The sequence below is a fragment of the Gorilla gorilla genome, chromosome 5 (genome assembly GCF_029281585.2).
Source record: "Gorilla gorilla gorilla isolate KB3781 chromosome 5, NHGRI_mGorGor1-v2.1_pri, whole genome shotgun sequence".
Lineage (NCBI taxonomy): Eukaryota > Metazoa > Chordata > Mammalia > Primates > Hominidae > Gorilla > Gorilla gorilla.
This window is the reverse complement of record NC_073229.2, coordinates 62,102,260-62,120,203: the sequence shown is the minus strand read 5'-3', so window position 1 is coordinate 62,120,203 and position 17,944 is coordinate 62,102,260. Positions and strand designations below refer to the sequence as shown.

The window sequence follows — 17,944 nt, the reverse complement described above, 5'->3', positions numbered from 1 at the left end:
TGAGTTCCCCATGCTCAGTAAGAGTGAAAATTCCCTTTTGTCTTCTCTGACCATCAATCCAGGACAGAATGTCTCACTGATCTTGGGGTCCTGCTCTCAAAGCCAATCGGGAAATCAGAAAGGACACTTTCTACTCCTAGAATAAGAGTGTTACATCTTTTAAACAAGGTGAAAGGGAGAGCACAAAGAATGGCTGGATGCCTTGAACCTACCAAGATAAGTAGGTCGAGTGGCAACATAAGGGTAAATCCCAACTCCAGGGAAGATAAAGCACCACTGTCTTAAACAATGAAAGGAGCACCCCAAATGTTGCTCACAAAACCCAGCTGAGTAACTCGCAAAAAGCAGACCCCATTTGCATGTTAAACCTCAAAATGAAATTCCCATAAATACTAAGACAGTGTGGATCAGTACCCTTCAGAGAAGTTCCCAGGATTGGTAACTTCCCTGTCTGATGAGTTTTCTCCACCTCCATCTATCTTGGGAAACTGCAGTCCTTCAATTTAACTTCCTCATTAGATGACAGCTGCAAACCAGAACAGACACGTCCCAATCCTAGATGAACCACTTTGCTTCACTGGGAAATATTAAAAAGAACCTAATGATTCACCAAAGAGCACCACATTTAAAGAAAAGAAAATTATCATTTTTAGTGGCAAAGACAAAATTAGATGAGAGAAAAACCTACTTCAAACAGAAAACAACTAAAAACATTTTTCTAAAAATCCATGGTACATGCTACAACACGGATGAACCTTGAAAATATTATTTTATGTGAAAGAAGCCAGTTACAAAGAACCACATATTATATGATTCCATTTACGTGAAATGTCCAGAATATACAAGTCTGTAGAGACAGAAGGTAGATTAGTGGTTGCCAAGGACTAGGAAGGATGAGACGATTGGGGGTTAATGGCTAAAGGATTTGGGGTTTTATTTGGAAGTAATGAAAATGTTCTAAAAGTGATTGTGGTGATGGATGGGTAACTCTATGTAAATATACTAAAAGGCATTGAACTGTATACTTTATTTAAACGGGCGAATTGTATAGTATGTAAATTATATTTCAATAAAGCTGTTTTAAAAGAATTATATGGCTCCACACTAGATCCATGTTTGGAGTTTCTAATATAACACAATGACTTTCTGGGCAAAATCTGAAAAAAAAAAGTTGATGTCAGTACTGAGTAGAGGCCCTGCCAGGTTTGTATGGCAAAACACTCCCATCTCAGTTTGGGAAATAATTTCACAGTGTTGTCTAAAGATCATCAATCTCAGCTGGGCGCAGTGGTGCATGCCTGTAATCCCAGCACTTCGGAAGGCTGAGGTAGGCAGATCAGCTGAGGTCGGGAGTTCAAGACCAGCCTGACCAACATGGAGAAACCCCATCTCTACTAAAAATACAAAATTAGCCGGGCGTGGTAATGCATGCCTGTAATCCCAGCTACTCAGGAGGCTAAGGCAGGATAATTGCTTGAACCCGGGAGACAGAGGTTGCAGAGAGCCAAGATTGTGCTATTGCGCGCCAGCCTGGGCAACAAGAGTGAAACCCCATCTCAAAAAAAAGAAAAAAGTCATCAATCGCACAGAAATCCCCAGCTGGCTTTAGCTTTCTGTTACAGAAACACTGGAAAAACCAAAACAGGCCAAACACACTTTCAAAACAACACCTGTAATCTATGTGGGCAAAGGGAGAAAAAGGGGATCATGGAATAGGAGTTATAGGTGCTGTCAGAATACAAAGTTAAGAATTTACTATCACTATAGAAATTCAAGTCCAATGTAGATTCCGCAGAGAAACTATGTATACAAAGACCCCAAATAACTTAATCCAAAGACCCCAAATAACTTAACACACACAGAATCGTGGCTAAAAGAGACCACCCTGATGGCTAAGGCCTTCTCAGTTATTACACTGACCTCAGCTCTGGAACCTCTATTGAGTTTTAGCTTTGGCAGATTCTCTTCTGTCTTCCCAATCTGTTTAATTTCCCAAGCCAAGGGCATCATGAGAAGCCCCATGAGCACCCTGATTGCATCCACAAGGGCCTGTTGGCTTCAGGGTCACAGCTGTTACTATGGAAAGACAGAAGGGAGAGGTAGAACAGGTATATCTCTTACCCTAAACGAAAACACACAAAACCTTAGGGCATTAGAAGGCTTAGAGAGTGAAATCTCTGCAGCTATTAGCCAACAGCTTCCTCCTGCCTTGACGACCTGGATTCTCTCTGATCCCCAGGCAAATGAGAAGACCAAATGTTAGGCAATTAATAATATAGCAGATGCTGTTTGGCTTCTGTGTTCTCCTATAGACTCCTGCTTCACGGGCAAAAATGGCCGTGTCTGATGTCAAGGTCCAAGGGAACTGGCAAATGCCTAGAACAGTGCCTAGCACATACTAGGTCTTCAATAAATATTTGTTGAATACCTCTTGAATGAATGCTGATACTCCCCTGTCACTCTCTGCCTTCTTCCCTCAGCCTGGAAAAACACACACAAAACACACACACACACACACGAAGTTGAATCCACACCTGTTTATTGCAACCCCATCTGTAACTTTGCAAAACTAATAAGCACAACAGCAATTATTGCTAGAATACGGATTTCAGTGGGCAGGGCATTTTGTCAATTTTGTACCCTAAAAGCCCAAAACAATGCCTAGCACATAGTAGGCTCTCAATGAATATTTGCTTAATGCCGAATGAACTAAGAGCCTACTATGTGCCAGGCGCTGTGCTAGACTCTGCCAGCGACCCAATCGTTCGCTTCCACCCCGGCGGCAGAGGCCGCCCCGAGTCCTCCTACCGCCAGGGGCCGCTGTAGGAAACGCCTGGCTTCCTTCCCTCGTCACTCTTTGACCCCGTAGTCACTGCCCGGAGCTACGATGGCAGCGTCAGTGGCAGCTACAGCCCGGAGGCTGCGGCGGGCCATTCGAAGGTCGCCCGCATGGCGGGGCCTCAGCCATCGGCCGCTCTCATCGGAGCCCCCTGCAGCCAAGGCCTCGGCAGTGAGGGCCGCCTTTCTGAACTTCTTTCGGGACCGCCATGGCCACCGGCTGGTGCCCTCCGCTTCCGTGCGGCCCCGCGGCGACCCCAGTTTGCTTTTTGTCAATGCGGGCATGAACCAGGTGAGGGCCGAACCATACTGATAGGGAGCGGAGTTTGTGAGTTTTCCGGTGAGAAAGACGCTGCAGGATTGGGCAAAAGAAGCGAGAGGCGGAGTTCGTAGCTTTTGGGGAAAGAGGGCGGTGCTTGGTTGGGTAAAGTGATGGGGGTACGGCGCTCAGAGTATAGGGAGGGCTTGGGGAGGGCTTGAGCTGGGAACTTCTGGATTGGGATTGAGTATTAGGTCCAGAAATGGCTGGAGTGGAATCCCGAGGGAGAAGTCTGATTTCATTTATTCGTTATTTAAATAAAGATAACGCTTTCATTAAATGTTTATTGATCACCTATTGTTTGCTGAGTACTATTCTCTAAGCTTTTGATTTTTATCAACCACTCACCTTTTCTAGACTTCATTGTCCTCATCTGTAAAATAGGGGCGGCATAAGTTAACCTTAGAGGCCGTCTGGGCTTCCTACTAAATGAGTCTCAGTTTTGTACCCTGAAGTTATTGGGTGTGGTTGAAGAAACTGAGACGGAGGATGCCACCTTTCAGCGTCCCGTTTCCAGCTCCCAACACATTCCTCCTCCTTTTACCTTGCCTATTTTACTAGCAGAGGGTCTCTGGTTCATGATTTGTTTACCTCTTCTCTGCTCCCCACACACCAGAGATGGCTGTCCCCAGGCTCCCAGGTTGTCCTCATAGACCAAGATTACACTGCACTCTCAGGGGCACAGTCAGCCTTCGGTCTGAACAGCCATCCCTATCCCCACTCCCCACATTTCCCTTCTACTGAGAAATTGGATTTCCCTCTCCCCCTCCCCACTCTATGTGCTTCCAGTTCAAGCCAATCTTTCTGGGCACCGTGGATCCACGAAGCGAGATGGCAGGCTTCCGACGTGTGGCCAACAGCCAGAAATGTGTGAGAGCTGGAGGACACCATAACGACCTGGAAGATGTGGGTCGAGACCTTTCCCATCATACCTTCTTTGAAATGCTTGGCAATTGGGCCTTTGGGGGTGAATATTTTAAGGTGAGTCTCTGGGGATCAGTGATCAGCCAAGAAGGGAGTCAATTTGTCCTGTTTCCATTGTACTGTCTGCTTAGGCAGGGCCTCATACCAGATGTGGAGGCAAAGTGCTAGTTGAGCAGGTGTAACAGGAATTACCTCACTTCCCTGATTGGATTGTAAGTCCCTGAAGGGCAGAGACTGTACTTTCTGCCTAATGATTACTCAAAAATTGTTGTTTGAATAAATGGTCAAACAGCAATGCTAAGGTGCTTACTGGAGTTAAAGATCACTCCAGGCTAGAGTAGGCAGAGAATTTCATGTGAAAGTGGGACTTGTTCTGGGACTTGAAAGAAGATAGGATTTAGAAGAAGGGGGAAGCTTTCTGGGCAGGAAAACACTCAGAGGCAGTAATGGTTCATGGCTTATTCTGGGAACAAGATGGCAGCAGAAATGCTTTTGTCTTAAGTCGGGAGCTAAACTCATGTGGCTTGATTACTTCAGTGGGGTCTCCCTCTCACCCGTCTTCCTCCCCCCACTCCATGCTGGTTTCTGCTGCAGGAGGAGGCTTGTAACATGGCCTGGGAACTGCTGACTCAGGTCTATGGGATCCCTGAGGAAAGGCTCTGGGTCTCCTACTTTGATGGTGACCCCAAGGCAGGGCTGGACCCAGACCTGGAGACCAGGGACATCTGGCTGAGCTTAGGGTAAGTCAGCCCCCTCCTTATGTTCATTCCTGGAGGTCAGGAGGACTGGAAAATGGAGACTACCAGCACCAATCCTCAGATTCTTAGCATTTCATTCCAGGATACTGTGGGGTCAGCCCTGTTCCTCCTCTTGCTGAGCTGTGACTTGAGGGAGGGGCTCTCATGGCAGAGAGAGTCCCAGCTTCTGGGTCTGTCTGTCTCCCACCACTCACCTGCTTTTCTCCCCAGGGTGCCTGCTAGCCGTGTGCTTTCCTTTGGACCACAAGAGAACTTCTGGGAGATGGGGGATACTGGCCCTTGTGGGCCCTGTACTGAGATCCACTACGACCTTGCTGGTGGGGTGGGAGCCCCCCAGCTGATAGAGCTTTGGAACCTGGTCTTCATGCAACACAACAGGTAATAGGGTGCTGAAGCAGGATAAGAATCCCTGACTAGAAGTGGAAAAGGTAGCAATTAGAAGACTTTGATCTGTTTCATATAAAAACAAACATGTAAACAGTGCTTACCATGTGTCAGGCACAATTCTCAACACCTTATAGATAATAACTGATTTAATTGTAGTCTTTGCCTGTGACAGCTTAAACAAGTCACTGCTATTCTCTGTTGAACTTGATGATCAACGAGTTGAACTTGATGATCTCAGATTTTCTTCTAGCCTTGACATATCTTTCTAGGGGCAAAGAATTCTGTCCCAAGATGGGATGTCTGGTGCCCAGGCAAGGGCCCAAGCAGGGGTGAGAGTGGAGATAGCCCTATATGAGGAAGGACAGGACCCCAAGGCCATCATCATCTGCTATTGCAGGGTGGCAGGGGAAGATACTGATTGTCTGGTTCCTCCCACTGTCAGCTCCCTTGGGCGCCGCCCCCCCATTTCTCTACTCCACTTGGGTATCTGTCTCACACCTGTAATCCTGGGTGGGGCCTCACCTTGCACACCTTCCCTGGCCAGAGAGACAGATGGAAGCCTGCAGCCCCTGCCCCAGCGGCATGTGGACACAGGAATGGGCCTGGAAAGGCTGGTGGCTGTGCTGCAAGGCAAGCACTCCACCTATGACACTGACCTCTTTTCCCCGCTGCTCAACGCCATACAGCAGGTGAGTGCCTCTTCCCTTCCAGAAGCCCTCTAACCTGCTCTTCACAGCCCTCAGCCCCATTGCATTCCATCTTTGTTGAGAACTCAGAGTGTTCTCAGCATCTGAGGACAATAACCAACCAAGAATTCCAAGACGTCAAGCAAGACACTAGGATTCATTACTTATTACCTGATGTTCCTCCTAATTCCTTGCCTCTTTCATTTATTCAGAAAATATGTGTTGAGTGCTTACTTTATGTTAAATCCTTTGTGTTTGGTACAGAAGACACAGCAGTAAGCAGGAAAGAGATCATGGAGATTATATGCTAGCATGAGAGATAGACAATCAATAAATGTGTTAAAGAATAAGGTAATAGCTTACAGATTGTGAACAGGCAGTAAACATGGGTGAAAGTAACTAGGAAGAAGGAGGGGTACAGAGGAATCTTAGATAAGGTGCTTGGGGAAGGCTTACCAAGAAGATGACCTTTGAGCTGAGCCCCAAAGGAGGAGGAGTCAGCTACAGGAAGCTCTTTCCAGGCAGAGGGGACAGCAGGTACCAAGGGCCTTGGTACTGATGGATTGGATGGGGAGGGGAAAGAGAAATCAAAGATGGCTCCCAGGCTATTGGCTTGAGCAACACAGTGAATGGCATGACTGTTTACTGAGATGAAGAAGCTTGGGGAAGAGAGAGGTTTGGAGCTAGGTGAATCAAGCTCCCTGCTTTGGAGCATTTCCACATGTGTGTAGCTTATACCCTCCCTCCTTGCCCCGCAAGAAAGGGCTTGACATGTGCCAAAAACTAAAAGGTGGCCAGCCAGCTAAAGGAGAATCCCATGGGATATAGTAGGAACATGTGTCAGTTGGCTTTTGCTGTATAACCACCCTAATGCTCTGTGGCTTAACCAACAACCATGTATCTGCCCCCTGAGTCTGTGAGCTAGCATTTAGGCTGGGCTTAACTGGCTCATTCTTTGGTCTTGTGTGAGCTCATTCATCCATCTGTGGTCAGCTGAGAGGCCGCAGCTCCTCTGGGGCTTGGCTGGCTGTCAGTTTGGGGGCAGTAGGGGTGACTGGGCCATGTGTCTGTCATCACCTAGCTGGCTAGTCTGAGCTTGTCCACATCACAGCTCAGCAAGGTTCCCAGACAGAGAGCAGACACATAGGCTCAGAACAGTGTTGTTTCCACTGTATTCTGTGGGCCAAAGCAAGTCACAAAGCCAGCAGAGATTCAGGGGATGGAGAAATGGATTCTGTCCCTTGATGGGAAACAGCTGTAAAGTCCCATTTTAAAGTGGCATATGCCTAGGAAAGGGCCATTTTTGCGAACAGTCTCACAGAGAAGGCAGAATCCAGTCTTGTGGGCCTCGAAGTCCAAAGTGGGGCCTTGATTCTCAGAGTGGTGAGAAGAGTTCTCAGGGCTGGGCACGGTGGCTCACTCCTGTAATCCCAGCACTTGGGGAGGCAGAGGGAGGTGGATCGCTTGAGGTCAGGAGTTGGAGACCAGCCTGGCCAACATGGCAAAATCCTGTCTCTACTAAAAAAATAGAAAAATCAGCCAGGCATGGTGGCACACACCTGTAGTCCCAGCCACTTGGGAGGCTGAGGCAGGAGAATCTCTTGAACCCAGGAGGTGGAGGTTGCAGTAAGCTGAGATCGTGCTACTGCACTCCAACCTGGGCAACACAGCGAGACTTCATCTAAAAAAAAAATAAATAAATTAAAGTGTACATCAGATCATGCCACACTCCCCACTGAGAACCCTTCTTTTTTTTTTTTTTTTTTTTTTTTGAGACAGAGTCTTGCTTGCTCTGTTGTCCAGGCTGGAGTACGGTGGCATGATCTCGGCTCACTGCAACCTCTGCCTCCGGGGCTCAAGCGATTCTCGTGCCTCAGCCTCCAGAGTAGCTGGGATTGCAGGCACCCGCCACCACACCTGACTAATTTTTGTATTTTTAGTACAGATGGGGTTTCACCAGGATTGGCCAGGCTGGTCTCAAACTCCTGACCTCAGGTGATCCACCTGCCTCAGCCTCCCAAAGTGTTGAGATTACAGGTGTGAGCCACCGCGCCCAGCCTGATGTACACTTTTAAAAGGCTACTCCTGTTGCTGTGTGGAGGATGAGCTGGAGGGAGATGAGAGCAGAAACTTAGGAATCAGTTGGGAGGCTATTATCGGTCCAGGCAAGGACCACAGGGCATGCTTCGGATAATAGCAGTGGAAGTAGAGACAAGTAGATTGATTTGAGAGATCTCATGGAGGTAGGAGCAAAAGGAAACACTGATGGATTATGACGGGTAGGGGAAAAAGAATTCAAAGATGGCTCCCAGGCTATTGACTTGAGCAACACAGTGAATGGCATGACTGTTAGACGAAGAAGCTTGGGGAAGAGAGAGGTTTGGTGGTAAGTGAATCAAGCTCCCTGCTTTGGAGCATTTCCGTGTATGTAGCTTACACTCTCCCTCCCTGCCCACCCCCACAAAAGATGAGAGAGGCAAGAACAGGTAGTGGAGAGCACCTGGAGTCCCACAGGCCCGGCTGAGATCTCAGATCTGCTCCTCGAGAGCTGGGTAGCCTTGTGTCACTGAGTTCCTCTGAGCCTCAGCTTCTTCTTTAAAGCAAGCATGCTAATACCTCCTGGAATGGGCTGTTTTGGGGATTCGAGGCCATGTTGTTCAAGTACTCACCCAGTTCTGATAGTAGAAATTCAGTAAATGGTGACAGATATGTTCACTTGTAGCACCAAATATGAGCCCCGTGAGGGCAGGGCCTGGCTTGTGCTCATCTGTGAGGCTTCTCAGCCCAGGACTGGACTGGCAAGGCCATTCTGGATGTGGTTGGCTTTAGGGCTGAGGGCAGATGCTCTAGAGGCGATAAAGAGCACCCACCTGGGCCAGGTCAGGCAGGGCCACTGGCTGACTCTTCTGCTTCCCAGGGCTGCAGGGCACCCCCTTACTTGGGCCGAGTAGGGGTGGCAGACGAGGGGCGCACAGACACAGCATACCGCGTGGTGGCTGACCACATCCGCACACTCAGTGTCTGCATCTCTGATGGCGTCTTCCCTGGGATGTCAGGTCCCCCGTGAGTCTGGAAGGGCTACAGAGAGGACAGGGGCTGCTGGGGGTCTCAGGTGGAGGAGGGAGGGAAGAGGAGAGGTGGGTCTGGTTGAGCCAGTAGGAGGAATGGGGAGAGGGAGAGCTTTGAGGTGGGAGCACACACTGTGGACCTCGTCCTTCCCACTCCCCATATTGCTGACCATGAGCCGCTGGGGTTTCATGTCTGGGCTCTGAACCCCTTTAGGCTGGTTCTTCGTCGGATCCTGCGTCGAGCTGTGCGTTTCTCCATGGAGATCTTAAAGGCACCACCTGGCTTCCTAGGCAGCCTGGTACCTATAGTGGTGGAGACATTGGTAAGGACAGAGCTGCTTTTTCACTGTGGGCCTCCCTGGGCACTTTGGGGAGCCTACCACTGAGCCTAGACAGTGCCCCTAGCCTGGGTGCCCAGAGGTCCCCACCCTAAATATCGAGCCCAGCATCCTATCAGCAAGCTAAGAAAGCTGTCCTTGCTTACAAGAAGCAGGAGAACTTGAGGAGGCTCCTTTTCCAAACTGCTCAGCCTTTGACCTCAGGACCCCCTTCTGCCACCCTACAGGGAAACCAGTTCCCCATTTGAGTCCCTCTCCCAGCCCCTCAATGTGTCTGAGCCTCCAGGGCAGGTGTCCTCAGGGAGGCCCAGGGTGGGGAGGTGGGGGTGGGTTGGTTGCCTTTCACACCTCCTCAGCCCTCTCCACCTCCCCCAGGGAGATGCTTATCCAGAACTGCAAAGGAACTCAGCCCAGGTACTGGATTCCAGTGGGAGAGAAAGGGGTTGATGGGAGAGTTGTGGAGAGAGACCCTCCTTCCAAGGAGACCCAGCTCCACTTCTTCTCTGCCTGGTTCAGATTGCCAACCTGGTGTCAGAGGATGAGGCAGCCTTCCTGGCCTCCCTGGAGCGGGGTAGGCGGATCATTGATCGGACTCTGAGGACCCTGGGGCCTTCAGATATGTTCCCTGGTAAGCGGGATACCTAGCCCACACACAAGGGGCTCGCTGAGACTCACCAAGGTGGGCAGAGGAGGGAGCTCTGGGCCAGCCCCATGCCTCATATCCACCCCTGACCTCTTCCCAATGTTCCTTTCTCCCTGGACTCTCCTTCCATACCCAGACCCCTCTGCAGCAGGAATACCACCCTGCCTCTCCCCATGTCCACACTGCCCAGCTAGCCCTGCCTCCTGCTTTCCTAGGTTGGCTTCGTGCATAGACTGAGCTTCCCTCCTCCCTTGAAATGATGTGTGCCCAGGGAGTACCCTAGACTACCCCCAGCTCTGGCCTTGAGGCATGAAGCCTGAATGTTACCCCTCTCCTGAGGCTACCCAGTATGGAGCGGGTATTTGTGTTTGGCATCTGGTGGCTTCTGCGTGGTTAGAAGGGCCCTGGACCTTATTTTTCTCCCCTTCTTTGTCTAATCCCTCCCCTCCTCAACATTCTTTGTCTTTCTTTCTCAAAGCTGAAGTGGCCTGGTCCTTGTCACTGTGTGGAGACCTGGGGCTCCCGTTGGACATGGTAGAGCTGATGCTGGAGGAGAAAGGGGTCCAGCTGGACTCCGCTGGACTGGAGCGGTTGGCCCAAGAGGAGGCCCAGGTACAAGCTGTGGCACCCCATGTTGGGTTCTGTTGGGATGCCCCTTCCCCAGCCCTGAGCTCCTGGGGGAGGAGCTGTGAATATTGAGAGGAATCAAGAGGCTGAGATAGGATCTGTCCCCTCACCTGGGAGGTTTCTAAAACCTCAGGCCACAACCTGTAGAAAGCAACACTAGCCAATGGGCTAAACACAGGAGCAGAAGCCAGCACAGCTTCCTGGAGAGGGGCCCTCCAGGGGCAGCAGTGGGCAGGAAGGCCTAATCCCGAGGAGCCGACATGATGGATGGTTCAACCAGCCCAGGGGCTCTAGCAGCCAGCCAAGCCCTGAGTTCTTATTCCAGAAGGGCTGCAGAGTCCACAGCTGTGTGGCAGGGACAGGGCCCTGCGAGGCTGAAGTCCCACTTTCATTCTCCATGCACTTCTTCCATGCCCATGCCCACCCTGCAGCACCGGGCACGGCAGGCTGAGCCAGTTCAGAAGCAGGGATTGTGGCTTGATGTCCATGCGCTTGGGGAGCTGCAGCGCCAAGGAGTGCCCCCAACTGACGACAGCCCCAAGTACAACTACTCCCTGCGACCCAGCGGAAGTTATGGTGAGAGCCTGGACCGAGGCCTGCCACCACAAGCTTGCCTGACCATGACTAAGAAGAATGTCCAAGATGGTTGCTGCTAGCCCCTATGTATTCCCCAGGATGGCCACCAGGGGTCTCTGTGGCCCCCAGCTGGAAGTGCCCCTGCCAGCGAGGGTGCCTGTTGGCCTCCAGGCACAGACCCACCTTCACGTCCCCAGCCCCTGCCCACCACTAATAACAATTCTGTGCCCTGGCAGAGTTCGGCACCTGTGAGGCCCAGGTGTTGCAACTGTATACAGAGGACGGGACAGCAGTGGCCTCCGTGGGGAAAGGCCAGCGCTGTGGCCTCCTCTTGGACAGGACCAACTTCTACGCAGAACAGGGGGGCCAGGCTTCAGACCGTGGCTACCTGGTGCGGGCAGGGCAAGAGGTGAGTCTCCATCACAACCCAGGCTGATTTCTGTGGGCGGCAGACCCAAGCCTGAGTGGGAGCCAAGGGGAGGGAAAGGCTACAGGCACCTTGACCACTACCTTCCCTCAGGACGTGCTGTTCCCAGTAGCCCGGGCCCAGGTCTGTGGAGGTTTCATCCTGCATGAGGCAGTAGCCCCTGAGTGCCTGCAGATAGGGGACCAGGTGCAGCTGCATGTGGATGAGGTAAGGATCCTCCCTAACTGTTCCCAAAACCCTGCAGCCCCTTCACTCTCCCAACCCCCTGCCGTCACCCAGGACGCTGGGTGACAAAAGTATTTCAGACCTGGCGTCTAGGCTGCATGGCGAAGCATACGGCCACCCACCTGCTGAACTGGGCACTGAGGCAGACCCTGGGCCCTGGCACAGAGCAGCAGGGCTCCCATCTCAATCCTGAGCAGCTGCGCTTGGATGTGACCACCCAGGTGAGCCCGGCATAGAAAGACAGGCTTCATGTGAGGTGACAGGCTTAAAAGAGAGACAGCCTGCTGTGAGCGGGTTGCCCTTAGAGTCCTGGGCTCTAGGCCCAGCATGGCCACCCAATCAGTATGGGACCCTGGGCAAGTCCTTTCCCCTTGGGCTCCTTGTGCAGCAGTGAGGAGTCAGGCTACAGAGTGTCTGGGGCCTCGCCCAGCTCTGATGTTGTGGGATTCTGAAGGCCTCCAGCAGGGGCCTTCCCTTCACCTCCAGCCGCTCCCCTTCCTTGTTTCTACTGTCACCCAAGCCATTCTTGCTTAAACTGGGCTGCCCTCTCCCTCTGCTGCCACCCTGTCTCCCTGCCCTTCTTACACATCTGGCTTAAATCCTTTCTCCAGGAAGTACTTGCTGGCTAATCCCCATCCCACCTGCTTATTCCCTGCCCCTGCATCCCCCCATCCTGTAGTTCTCTCTTCCATTGGGCTACCCCTTGTAAGCTCCATGTGGATACAGCCTCCTTTTTCTGTTTCTTTAACTTTTGGTGCCTGGTGAAAGGCCTGGAGCTTCCAATAGGCCCAACTCCCAGATAGCTTTCTAAGGAAAATAATTGTCTGCTCAGGTAGTGTTTATTGAGCACCTATTATGTGCTAGCCACTATTCTAGAACCTGGGGATAGCTCAGTGAACATTGACCGTGTTTCAATGCATCAGTTACAGGCGTGGGGCTGACTGCATGTTGGTCTTTCCATTTCCTCCCCACCCCTCCAGACCCCGTTGACCCCAGAGCAGCTCCGGGCAGTGGAGAACACTGTGCAGGAGGCCGTGGGGCAGGATGAGGCTGTGTACATGGAGGAGGTGCCCCTGGCGCTCACTGCCCAGGTCCCTGGCCTGCGCTCTCTGGATGAGGTGAGTTGGGGAAGCCCTTTTGGTGGAGATCGGGGGCCTCCTTCAGGCATACCCGGAGGCTTTATCCTTCTCCTTTGGCAGTTAACGGGCCTGTCCCCTCTTGACCTCAGGTTTACCCAGACCCTGTGCGGGTGGTATCAGTGGGGGTGCCCGTGGCCCATGCATTGGACCCAGCCTCCCAAGCCGCACTGCAGACCTCTGTGGAGCTATGCTGTGGGACGTGAGTCACTCCTTTGTGCTGCCTGGCCCAGGGGCCCCGGATCCTTGCCCTTCCCTTGGTCTCTGGAGCCATCAGACCTTAATGGGAGATGCATGCTGGCTTCTCCCTTCTCTACTGTCATGCCCCCTGACTTTCTGTTCACTCCTTCCTCCCACAGGCACCTGTTACGTACTGGGGCTGTAGGGGACCTGGTTATCATCGGGGACCGCCAGCTTTCCAAGGGCACTACCCGCCTGCTGGCCGTCACTGGGGAGCAGGCCCAGCAGGTCAGCATGCCAGTAGGCCTGGGACTTCTGGGTTGAGTGGGTGCATGGGACACACGCAGGTGACATGCTCAGGCTCAGGGGTGCCCAGCAGCAGAGCCAGTGTTCATACTTGGACACCAATGTGGCCATATCAGCTATTGGCAGCTGGCATGTGTTTTGATTATTTGGTGCTGGTGCCTTGATTGGTCCTGATTGTTAAATCTTATTTGTCCCTGACCAGTAGTGAGTTGAGAGGCCTTGTCCTGGGGAGATGAATGTAATCCTGGTGGCCCTGACCCTCCTGTCCCCTCCCTGCAGGCCCGAGAGCTAGGCCAGAGCCTGGCCCAGGAAGTGAAAGCGGCCACTGAGCGGCTGAGTCAGGGGAGCCGGGATGTGGCGGAGGCACTGAGGCTGTCCAAGGACATAGGACGACTCATTGAAGTGAGGGCCACGCCTACCGTGGAGCTGTTCCCCACCCTCTCCTAGCCCTATTCCCTCCCCTATTCCTCCCTGGACTCCTTCAGACTCTCCCTAGCACTCCTTCAGACTCTCCCTAGCACTCCAGTTGGGTTGGGCTCCCGCTGGCCCAGATGTTTGTCTGCAGGGTGGGTGTCTTCCCTGGCCCTGCTGGTCCCTACCTCAGAGACTATGGCTCAGGGAAGGGCAGGGGTGATGTACTGCTTCTGGCCATAGGCTGTGGAAACTGCTGTGATGCCCCAGTGGCAGCGGCGGGAGCTGCTGGCCACAGTGAAGATGCTGCAGCGGCGTGCCAACACTGCCATCCGTAAGCTGCAAATGGGACAGGTGAGAGGAGGTTTGGCTGCACCCATGTGCCCAGAGACACTCCAGCACATACACTGAGAAGTCTCAAGGGCTGGGGCATGGGGGTGAGTCAGAGGCTGTGCAAGGACGGGGTGGTGGCAGCTTCCTTCTCCTGCCAGCTGAGAACCATCACCCAGGCCATTCCCCCACTTCTGTCTCTTTCAAACTGTTTCTCCCCCAACTCCCAAGTCTGGCTCAGACCCCCCCGGAAGCCTACTGACTTGATTAGTGCCATTCAGCCCTGATTGCACCTCCACTGTGGATCCCCCTTTCTCCCACCCACTCCTGGTCCATCTGTACTCTGACCTTCCTCCTTTCACCTTCAGCGACCTATTTGTAGGGGCCTGAAGCTATGATAAAAGGGAAGTGGTGAGGGAAGTGAGGAAGGACACATGTGGGACCCAAAAAGGAGGCCACCCTAGGCAGAGTCCCTGCCACCTCTGCCTAGAGCTGATGACTTTTGGGGTGGGTGGGGGAAGCAGGGGATTGCTCAGCTGGGGCTTATTTCAGAAGCTGGGGCTAATTGGAAACCTGCCTCTCAGCCTGACCCCTCTGCTTGTCCTTCCTGCCCCATAGGCTGCAAAGAAAACTCAGGAGCTGCTGGAGCGGCACTTGAAGGGGCCTCTGATTGTGGACACAGTCTCTGCTGAGTCTCTCTCAGTGAGTGCTAGCCAAGCCGGGCTGCCCCAGGGTCTGGGGAGGGCAAAGTCCTGACCAGGAGACAGCTAGGGGTCTGGGAAGCTATGGGCTCACCATCTGTCTTTTGTGGTCCAGGTGCTGGTGAAGGTGGTACGGCAGCTGTGTGAGCAGGCCCCCAGCACATCTGTGCTCCTACTCAGCCCCCAGCCCATGGGGAAGGTGCTGTGTGCCTGTCAGGTGGCCCAGGTGAGGGAAGTGGGAGAGCAGCCCACCGCCCCCATTAATACCCATCCTGGTCCAGCTCTCTGATTTTACACCTTTAATTCCTCCCAGACAAAGGGGCCAAGGCTGGGTGGAAGTATCTATGAGGATACTCCAGGACAGGGATGGGGAATCTCCTTGTTCCTGAAAACAGCTCCTCCCCACCCCAGAAGGCACCAAGAGATTCCTTAATTACTAACCCCTCCCAGGCCTCACATCGCTTGTAAACAAGTAGTAGATGTTCACGTTCATACACCTCCCCACACACATTTCCAGCCCAAACCTTCTCCGGCTCATCACCTGACTGCCCCACCATGTGCCCAGCTGGGAAGGGGGCACTGATGACCTTCAGCTCCACTCTTGAGGGTACCTTTAGTGGATGCTGGCAGGGAGGGCCACTCTGCATCGCTTCCTCTTCTGATTCTGTTCCTAGGGTGCCATGCCCACCTTCACAGCAGAGGCCTGGGCACTGGCAGTGTGCAGCCACATGGGGGGCAAGGCGTGGGGCTCGCGAGTGGTGGCCCAAGGTACCGGAAGCACTACTGACCTGGAAGCTGCCCTCAGTATAGCCCGAACCTATGCCCTCAGCCAGCTCTGACCCAGGTCCGCCCAGGGACTCACATGGACTAAAGGCAATGCCAGGAGCCCTGAAGGAGCCAGCAGAACCTTCCCACACGCTGAAGCGAGGACTAGAGGCTGGAGGCCAAGCAGCTGAGCCAAAGAAGATCACCTGGGCCAGGGCCTACATGACACAAGGAGACATGGGCTAGGGAAGGCAGAACTGGGCCCAAAGACACACACCCCCTTGGTGAAAGAGAAGACATGGACAATTACGGCTGTGATTGCACATTAGAAATTATTTCACTGGCCGGGTGTGGTGGTTCACACCTGTAATCCAAGCACTTTGGGAGGCCAAGGCAGGCAGATCATGAGGTCAGGAGATCAAAACCATCCTGGCTAACACGGTGAAACCCCATCTCTACTAAAAATACAAAAAATTAGCTGGGTGTGGTGGCACATGCCTGTAGTCCCAGCTACTCGGGAGGCTGAGGCAGAAGAATCGCTTGAACCTGGGAGGCGGAGGTTGTAGTGGGCCAAGATCGCACCACTGCACTCCAGCCTGGGTGACAGAGCGAGACTCTGTCTCAAATAAATAAATAATTTCACAGAGGATAGCAAGCTCCAGAAGGTTCTATTACCTTTAAAAAAGAGTAGTTTTGCCCCTCCCAGCAACCTGGTATGGGTGCCCTAAGACCAGTCTGAACTCACACTGTCTGAAAGGCCACCCAGGATCCAAATCGGGCCATCTTCATTGCCATGAGTGTTCGGACAGGCTCTGCATGCCAGGCAACAGTGGGCACCGACAAAGGGCTCCCTGGCTACTGGGAAGATACAGAACCATCCTGTGAAAATCATTTCAGCAGTGGAGACCTTCTTTGCTATCACTTCTTTCATTAACAATGACCTCTAATTTAAATTGGGCCCTGCTGGTTTGTTGATGAATTGAGCAACTGAGAACGTGGCGGGCACTAAACAGTTCCTTCCTTCATGGAGCCTGCTTCATGTGGAGGAAACAGGAAATAAAGCAAAAGAAGAGGGTCAGGCTTGGTGGCTCATGCCTATAATCCTGGCATTTTAGGAGGCTGAGGTTGGAGAATTGCTTGAGGCCAGAAGTGCAAGACCAGCCTGCGCAAACAGCAAGACCCTGTCTACAAAAAAAAAAAAAAAAAAAAGTAATCTTCATGCCTCAGCCTCCCAGGTAGCTGAGACTACCCACACCTTGGTCCCAGCTACTTGGGAGGCTGAGGTGGGAAAATCACTTTGCCCAGGAATTCAAGGCCGCAGTGAGCTATGATTGCACCACTGCACTCCAGGCAACAGAGTGAGACCCTGTCTTAAAAAAAAAAAGGGAGAAAGTGTCAGATGGTGATGAGGTCTTGGGGGAAAATAGAGAATGGGGATCAGGAGTGTGGATGGTGGTATTCCCTCACCAAGAGGTGACATGTGAGCAGGGAGCTGGGAGATGAGGGTGTGACCCGTGTGGAAATCAGGGAAAAGCATTCCAGCCTGAGGGAACAGCCAGTGCAGAGGCCGTGAGGTGGCCAGTGCCACTGAGCAGTGAGCTGGGATAGGGGCAGGTGATGAGGCTGGAGAGCGGGGTCAGACAATATGCTTATTAAAACAAGTTGTACAGCACCTGCCTCAAGCCTGAGCTGAAGCTGAAAATTGGCACCTCAATGCAGGAGGAAGCCAAGAGATGGAGGAAAGCCCTCCTTCCCTACCAGAATGAGTCCACCTCAGACAGCCAGACTTTGGACTTCTGCCTTTGTTCCTAGATCTCTGTTGCTAGATGAAGGAAAGGGCCTCAGGGCATCCATCTTCAAATCAAGGGCTCCCTGGCTACCAAATTCTGTCTAGTGAAAATTATTTGAGCAGTGTGGGCCCGCCTGGCATAATTTTCTGCAGTTTCTCATTCTAATTAAGGCACTGATGAGGGCTTGAAGGGACCCAATCCCCGGTGCCTGGCCCCTCACTGCTTGCAAAGCAGCATCCTGGCCACTGGGGCGGTAGCCTCTGTTTAGTAGTGCTCACCACAGGCCCAGGTTCAAGCTCCTCTGCGAGCGCCAAGATGAGTTTTGGTACCCCTGATTTATTGATGAGTTAACAGAGCTTCGAGATGTTCATCCAGGGTAACCAACTAGTAGTCCTCGGCAGAGCTGAAGTCAAAGCTACCCTTTGAAACCCCCGCCACCCTGGCTGCCTCTCCCTTCCTGAAGGCCAATTTCTTTTTTTTACTAGCCGTCCCTCTGGTCTGTCTCTCTC

The 17,944-nt window shown here is 52.4% G+C and overlaps 1 protein-coding gene and 1 long non-coding RNA gene across 2 annotated transcripts; one reads left to right on the top strand and one right to left on the bottom strand.

Moving 5' to 3' along the window:
- The first annotated feature begins 2,822 nt into the window (after positions 1-2,822).
- On the top strand, positions 2,823-16,726 carry AARS2 (alanyl-tRNA synthetase 2, mitochondrial). The gene is made up of 22 exons (XM_004044113.5): positions 2,823-3,130; positions 3,947-4,138; positions 4,676-4,821; positions 5,050-5,217; positions 5,771-5,915; positions 8,830-8,975; positions 9,195-9,303; positions 9,694-9,732; positions 9,835-9,946; positions 10,440-10,573; positions 11,020-11,164; positions 11,401-11,573; positions 11,685-11,798; positions 11,897-12,037; positions 12,797-12,934; positions 13,045-13,154; positions 13,312-13,420; positions 13,718-13,840; positions 14,093-14,203; positions 14,798-14,881; positions 14,996-15,106; positions 15,555-16,726. Exons 1-22 carry the CDS (start codon positions 2,888-2,890, stop codon positions 15,717-15,719), a joined length of 2,958 nt encoding a protein of 985 aa, XP_004044161.1. The 5' UTR covers positions 2,823-2,887; the 3' UTR covers positions 15,720-16,726.
- Positions 7,068-9,289, bottom strand: LOC129534062 (uncharacterized). The gene is made up of 3 exons (XR_008680479.1): positions 9,151-9,289; positions 8,783-8,990; positions 7,068-7,430 (listed from the first exon to the last, which is right to left on the bottom strand). It is a non-coding gene; the product is annotated as an uncharacterized lncRNA (long non-coding RNA).
- Positions 16,727-17,944: the final 1,218 nt, after the last annotated feature.

What these genes read in the sequence shown, in the direction of transcription:
- AARS2 (XM_004044113.5), top strand. Translation starts at nt 2,888, where the DNA reads ATGGCAGCGTCAGTGGCAGCTACAGCCCGGAGGCTGCGGCGGGCCATT. An exon ending in TGGTGCGGGCAGGGCAAGAG is followed by an intron (nt 11,574 to 11,684) that starts GTGAGTCTCCAT and finishes ACCTTCCCTCAG; the next exon opens with GACGTGCTGTTCCCAGTAGC. An exon ending in GCCTGCGCTCTCTGGATGAG is followed by an intron (nt 12,935 to 13,044) that starts GTGAGTTGGGGA and finishes TCTTGACCTCAG; the next exon opens with GTTTACCCAGACCCTGTGCG.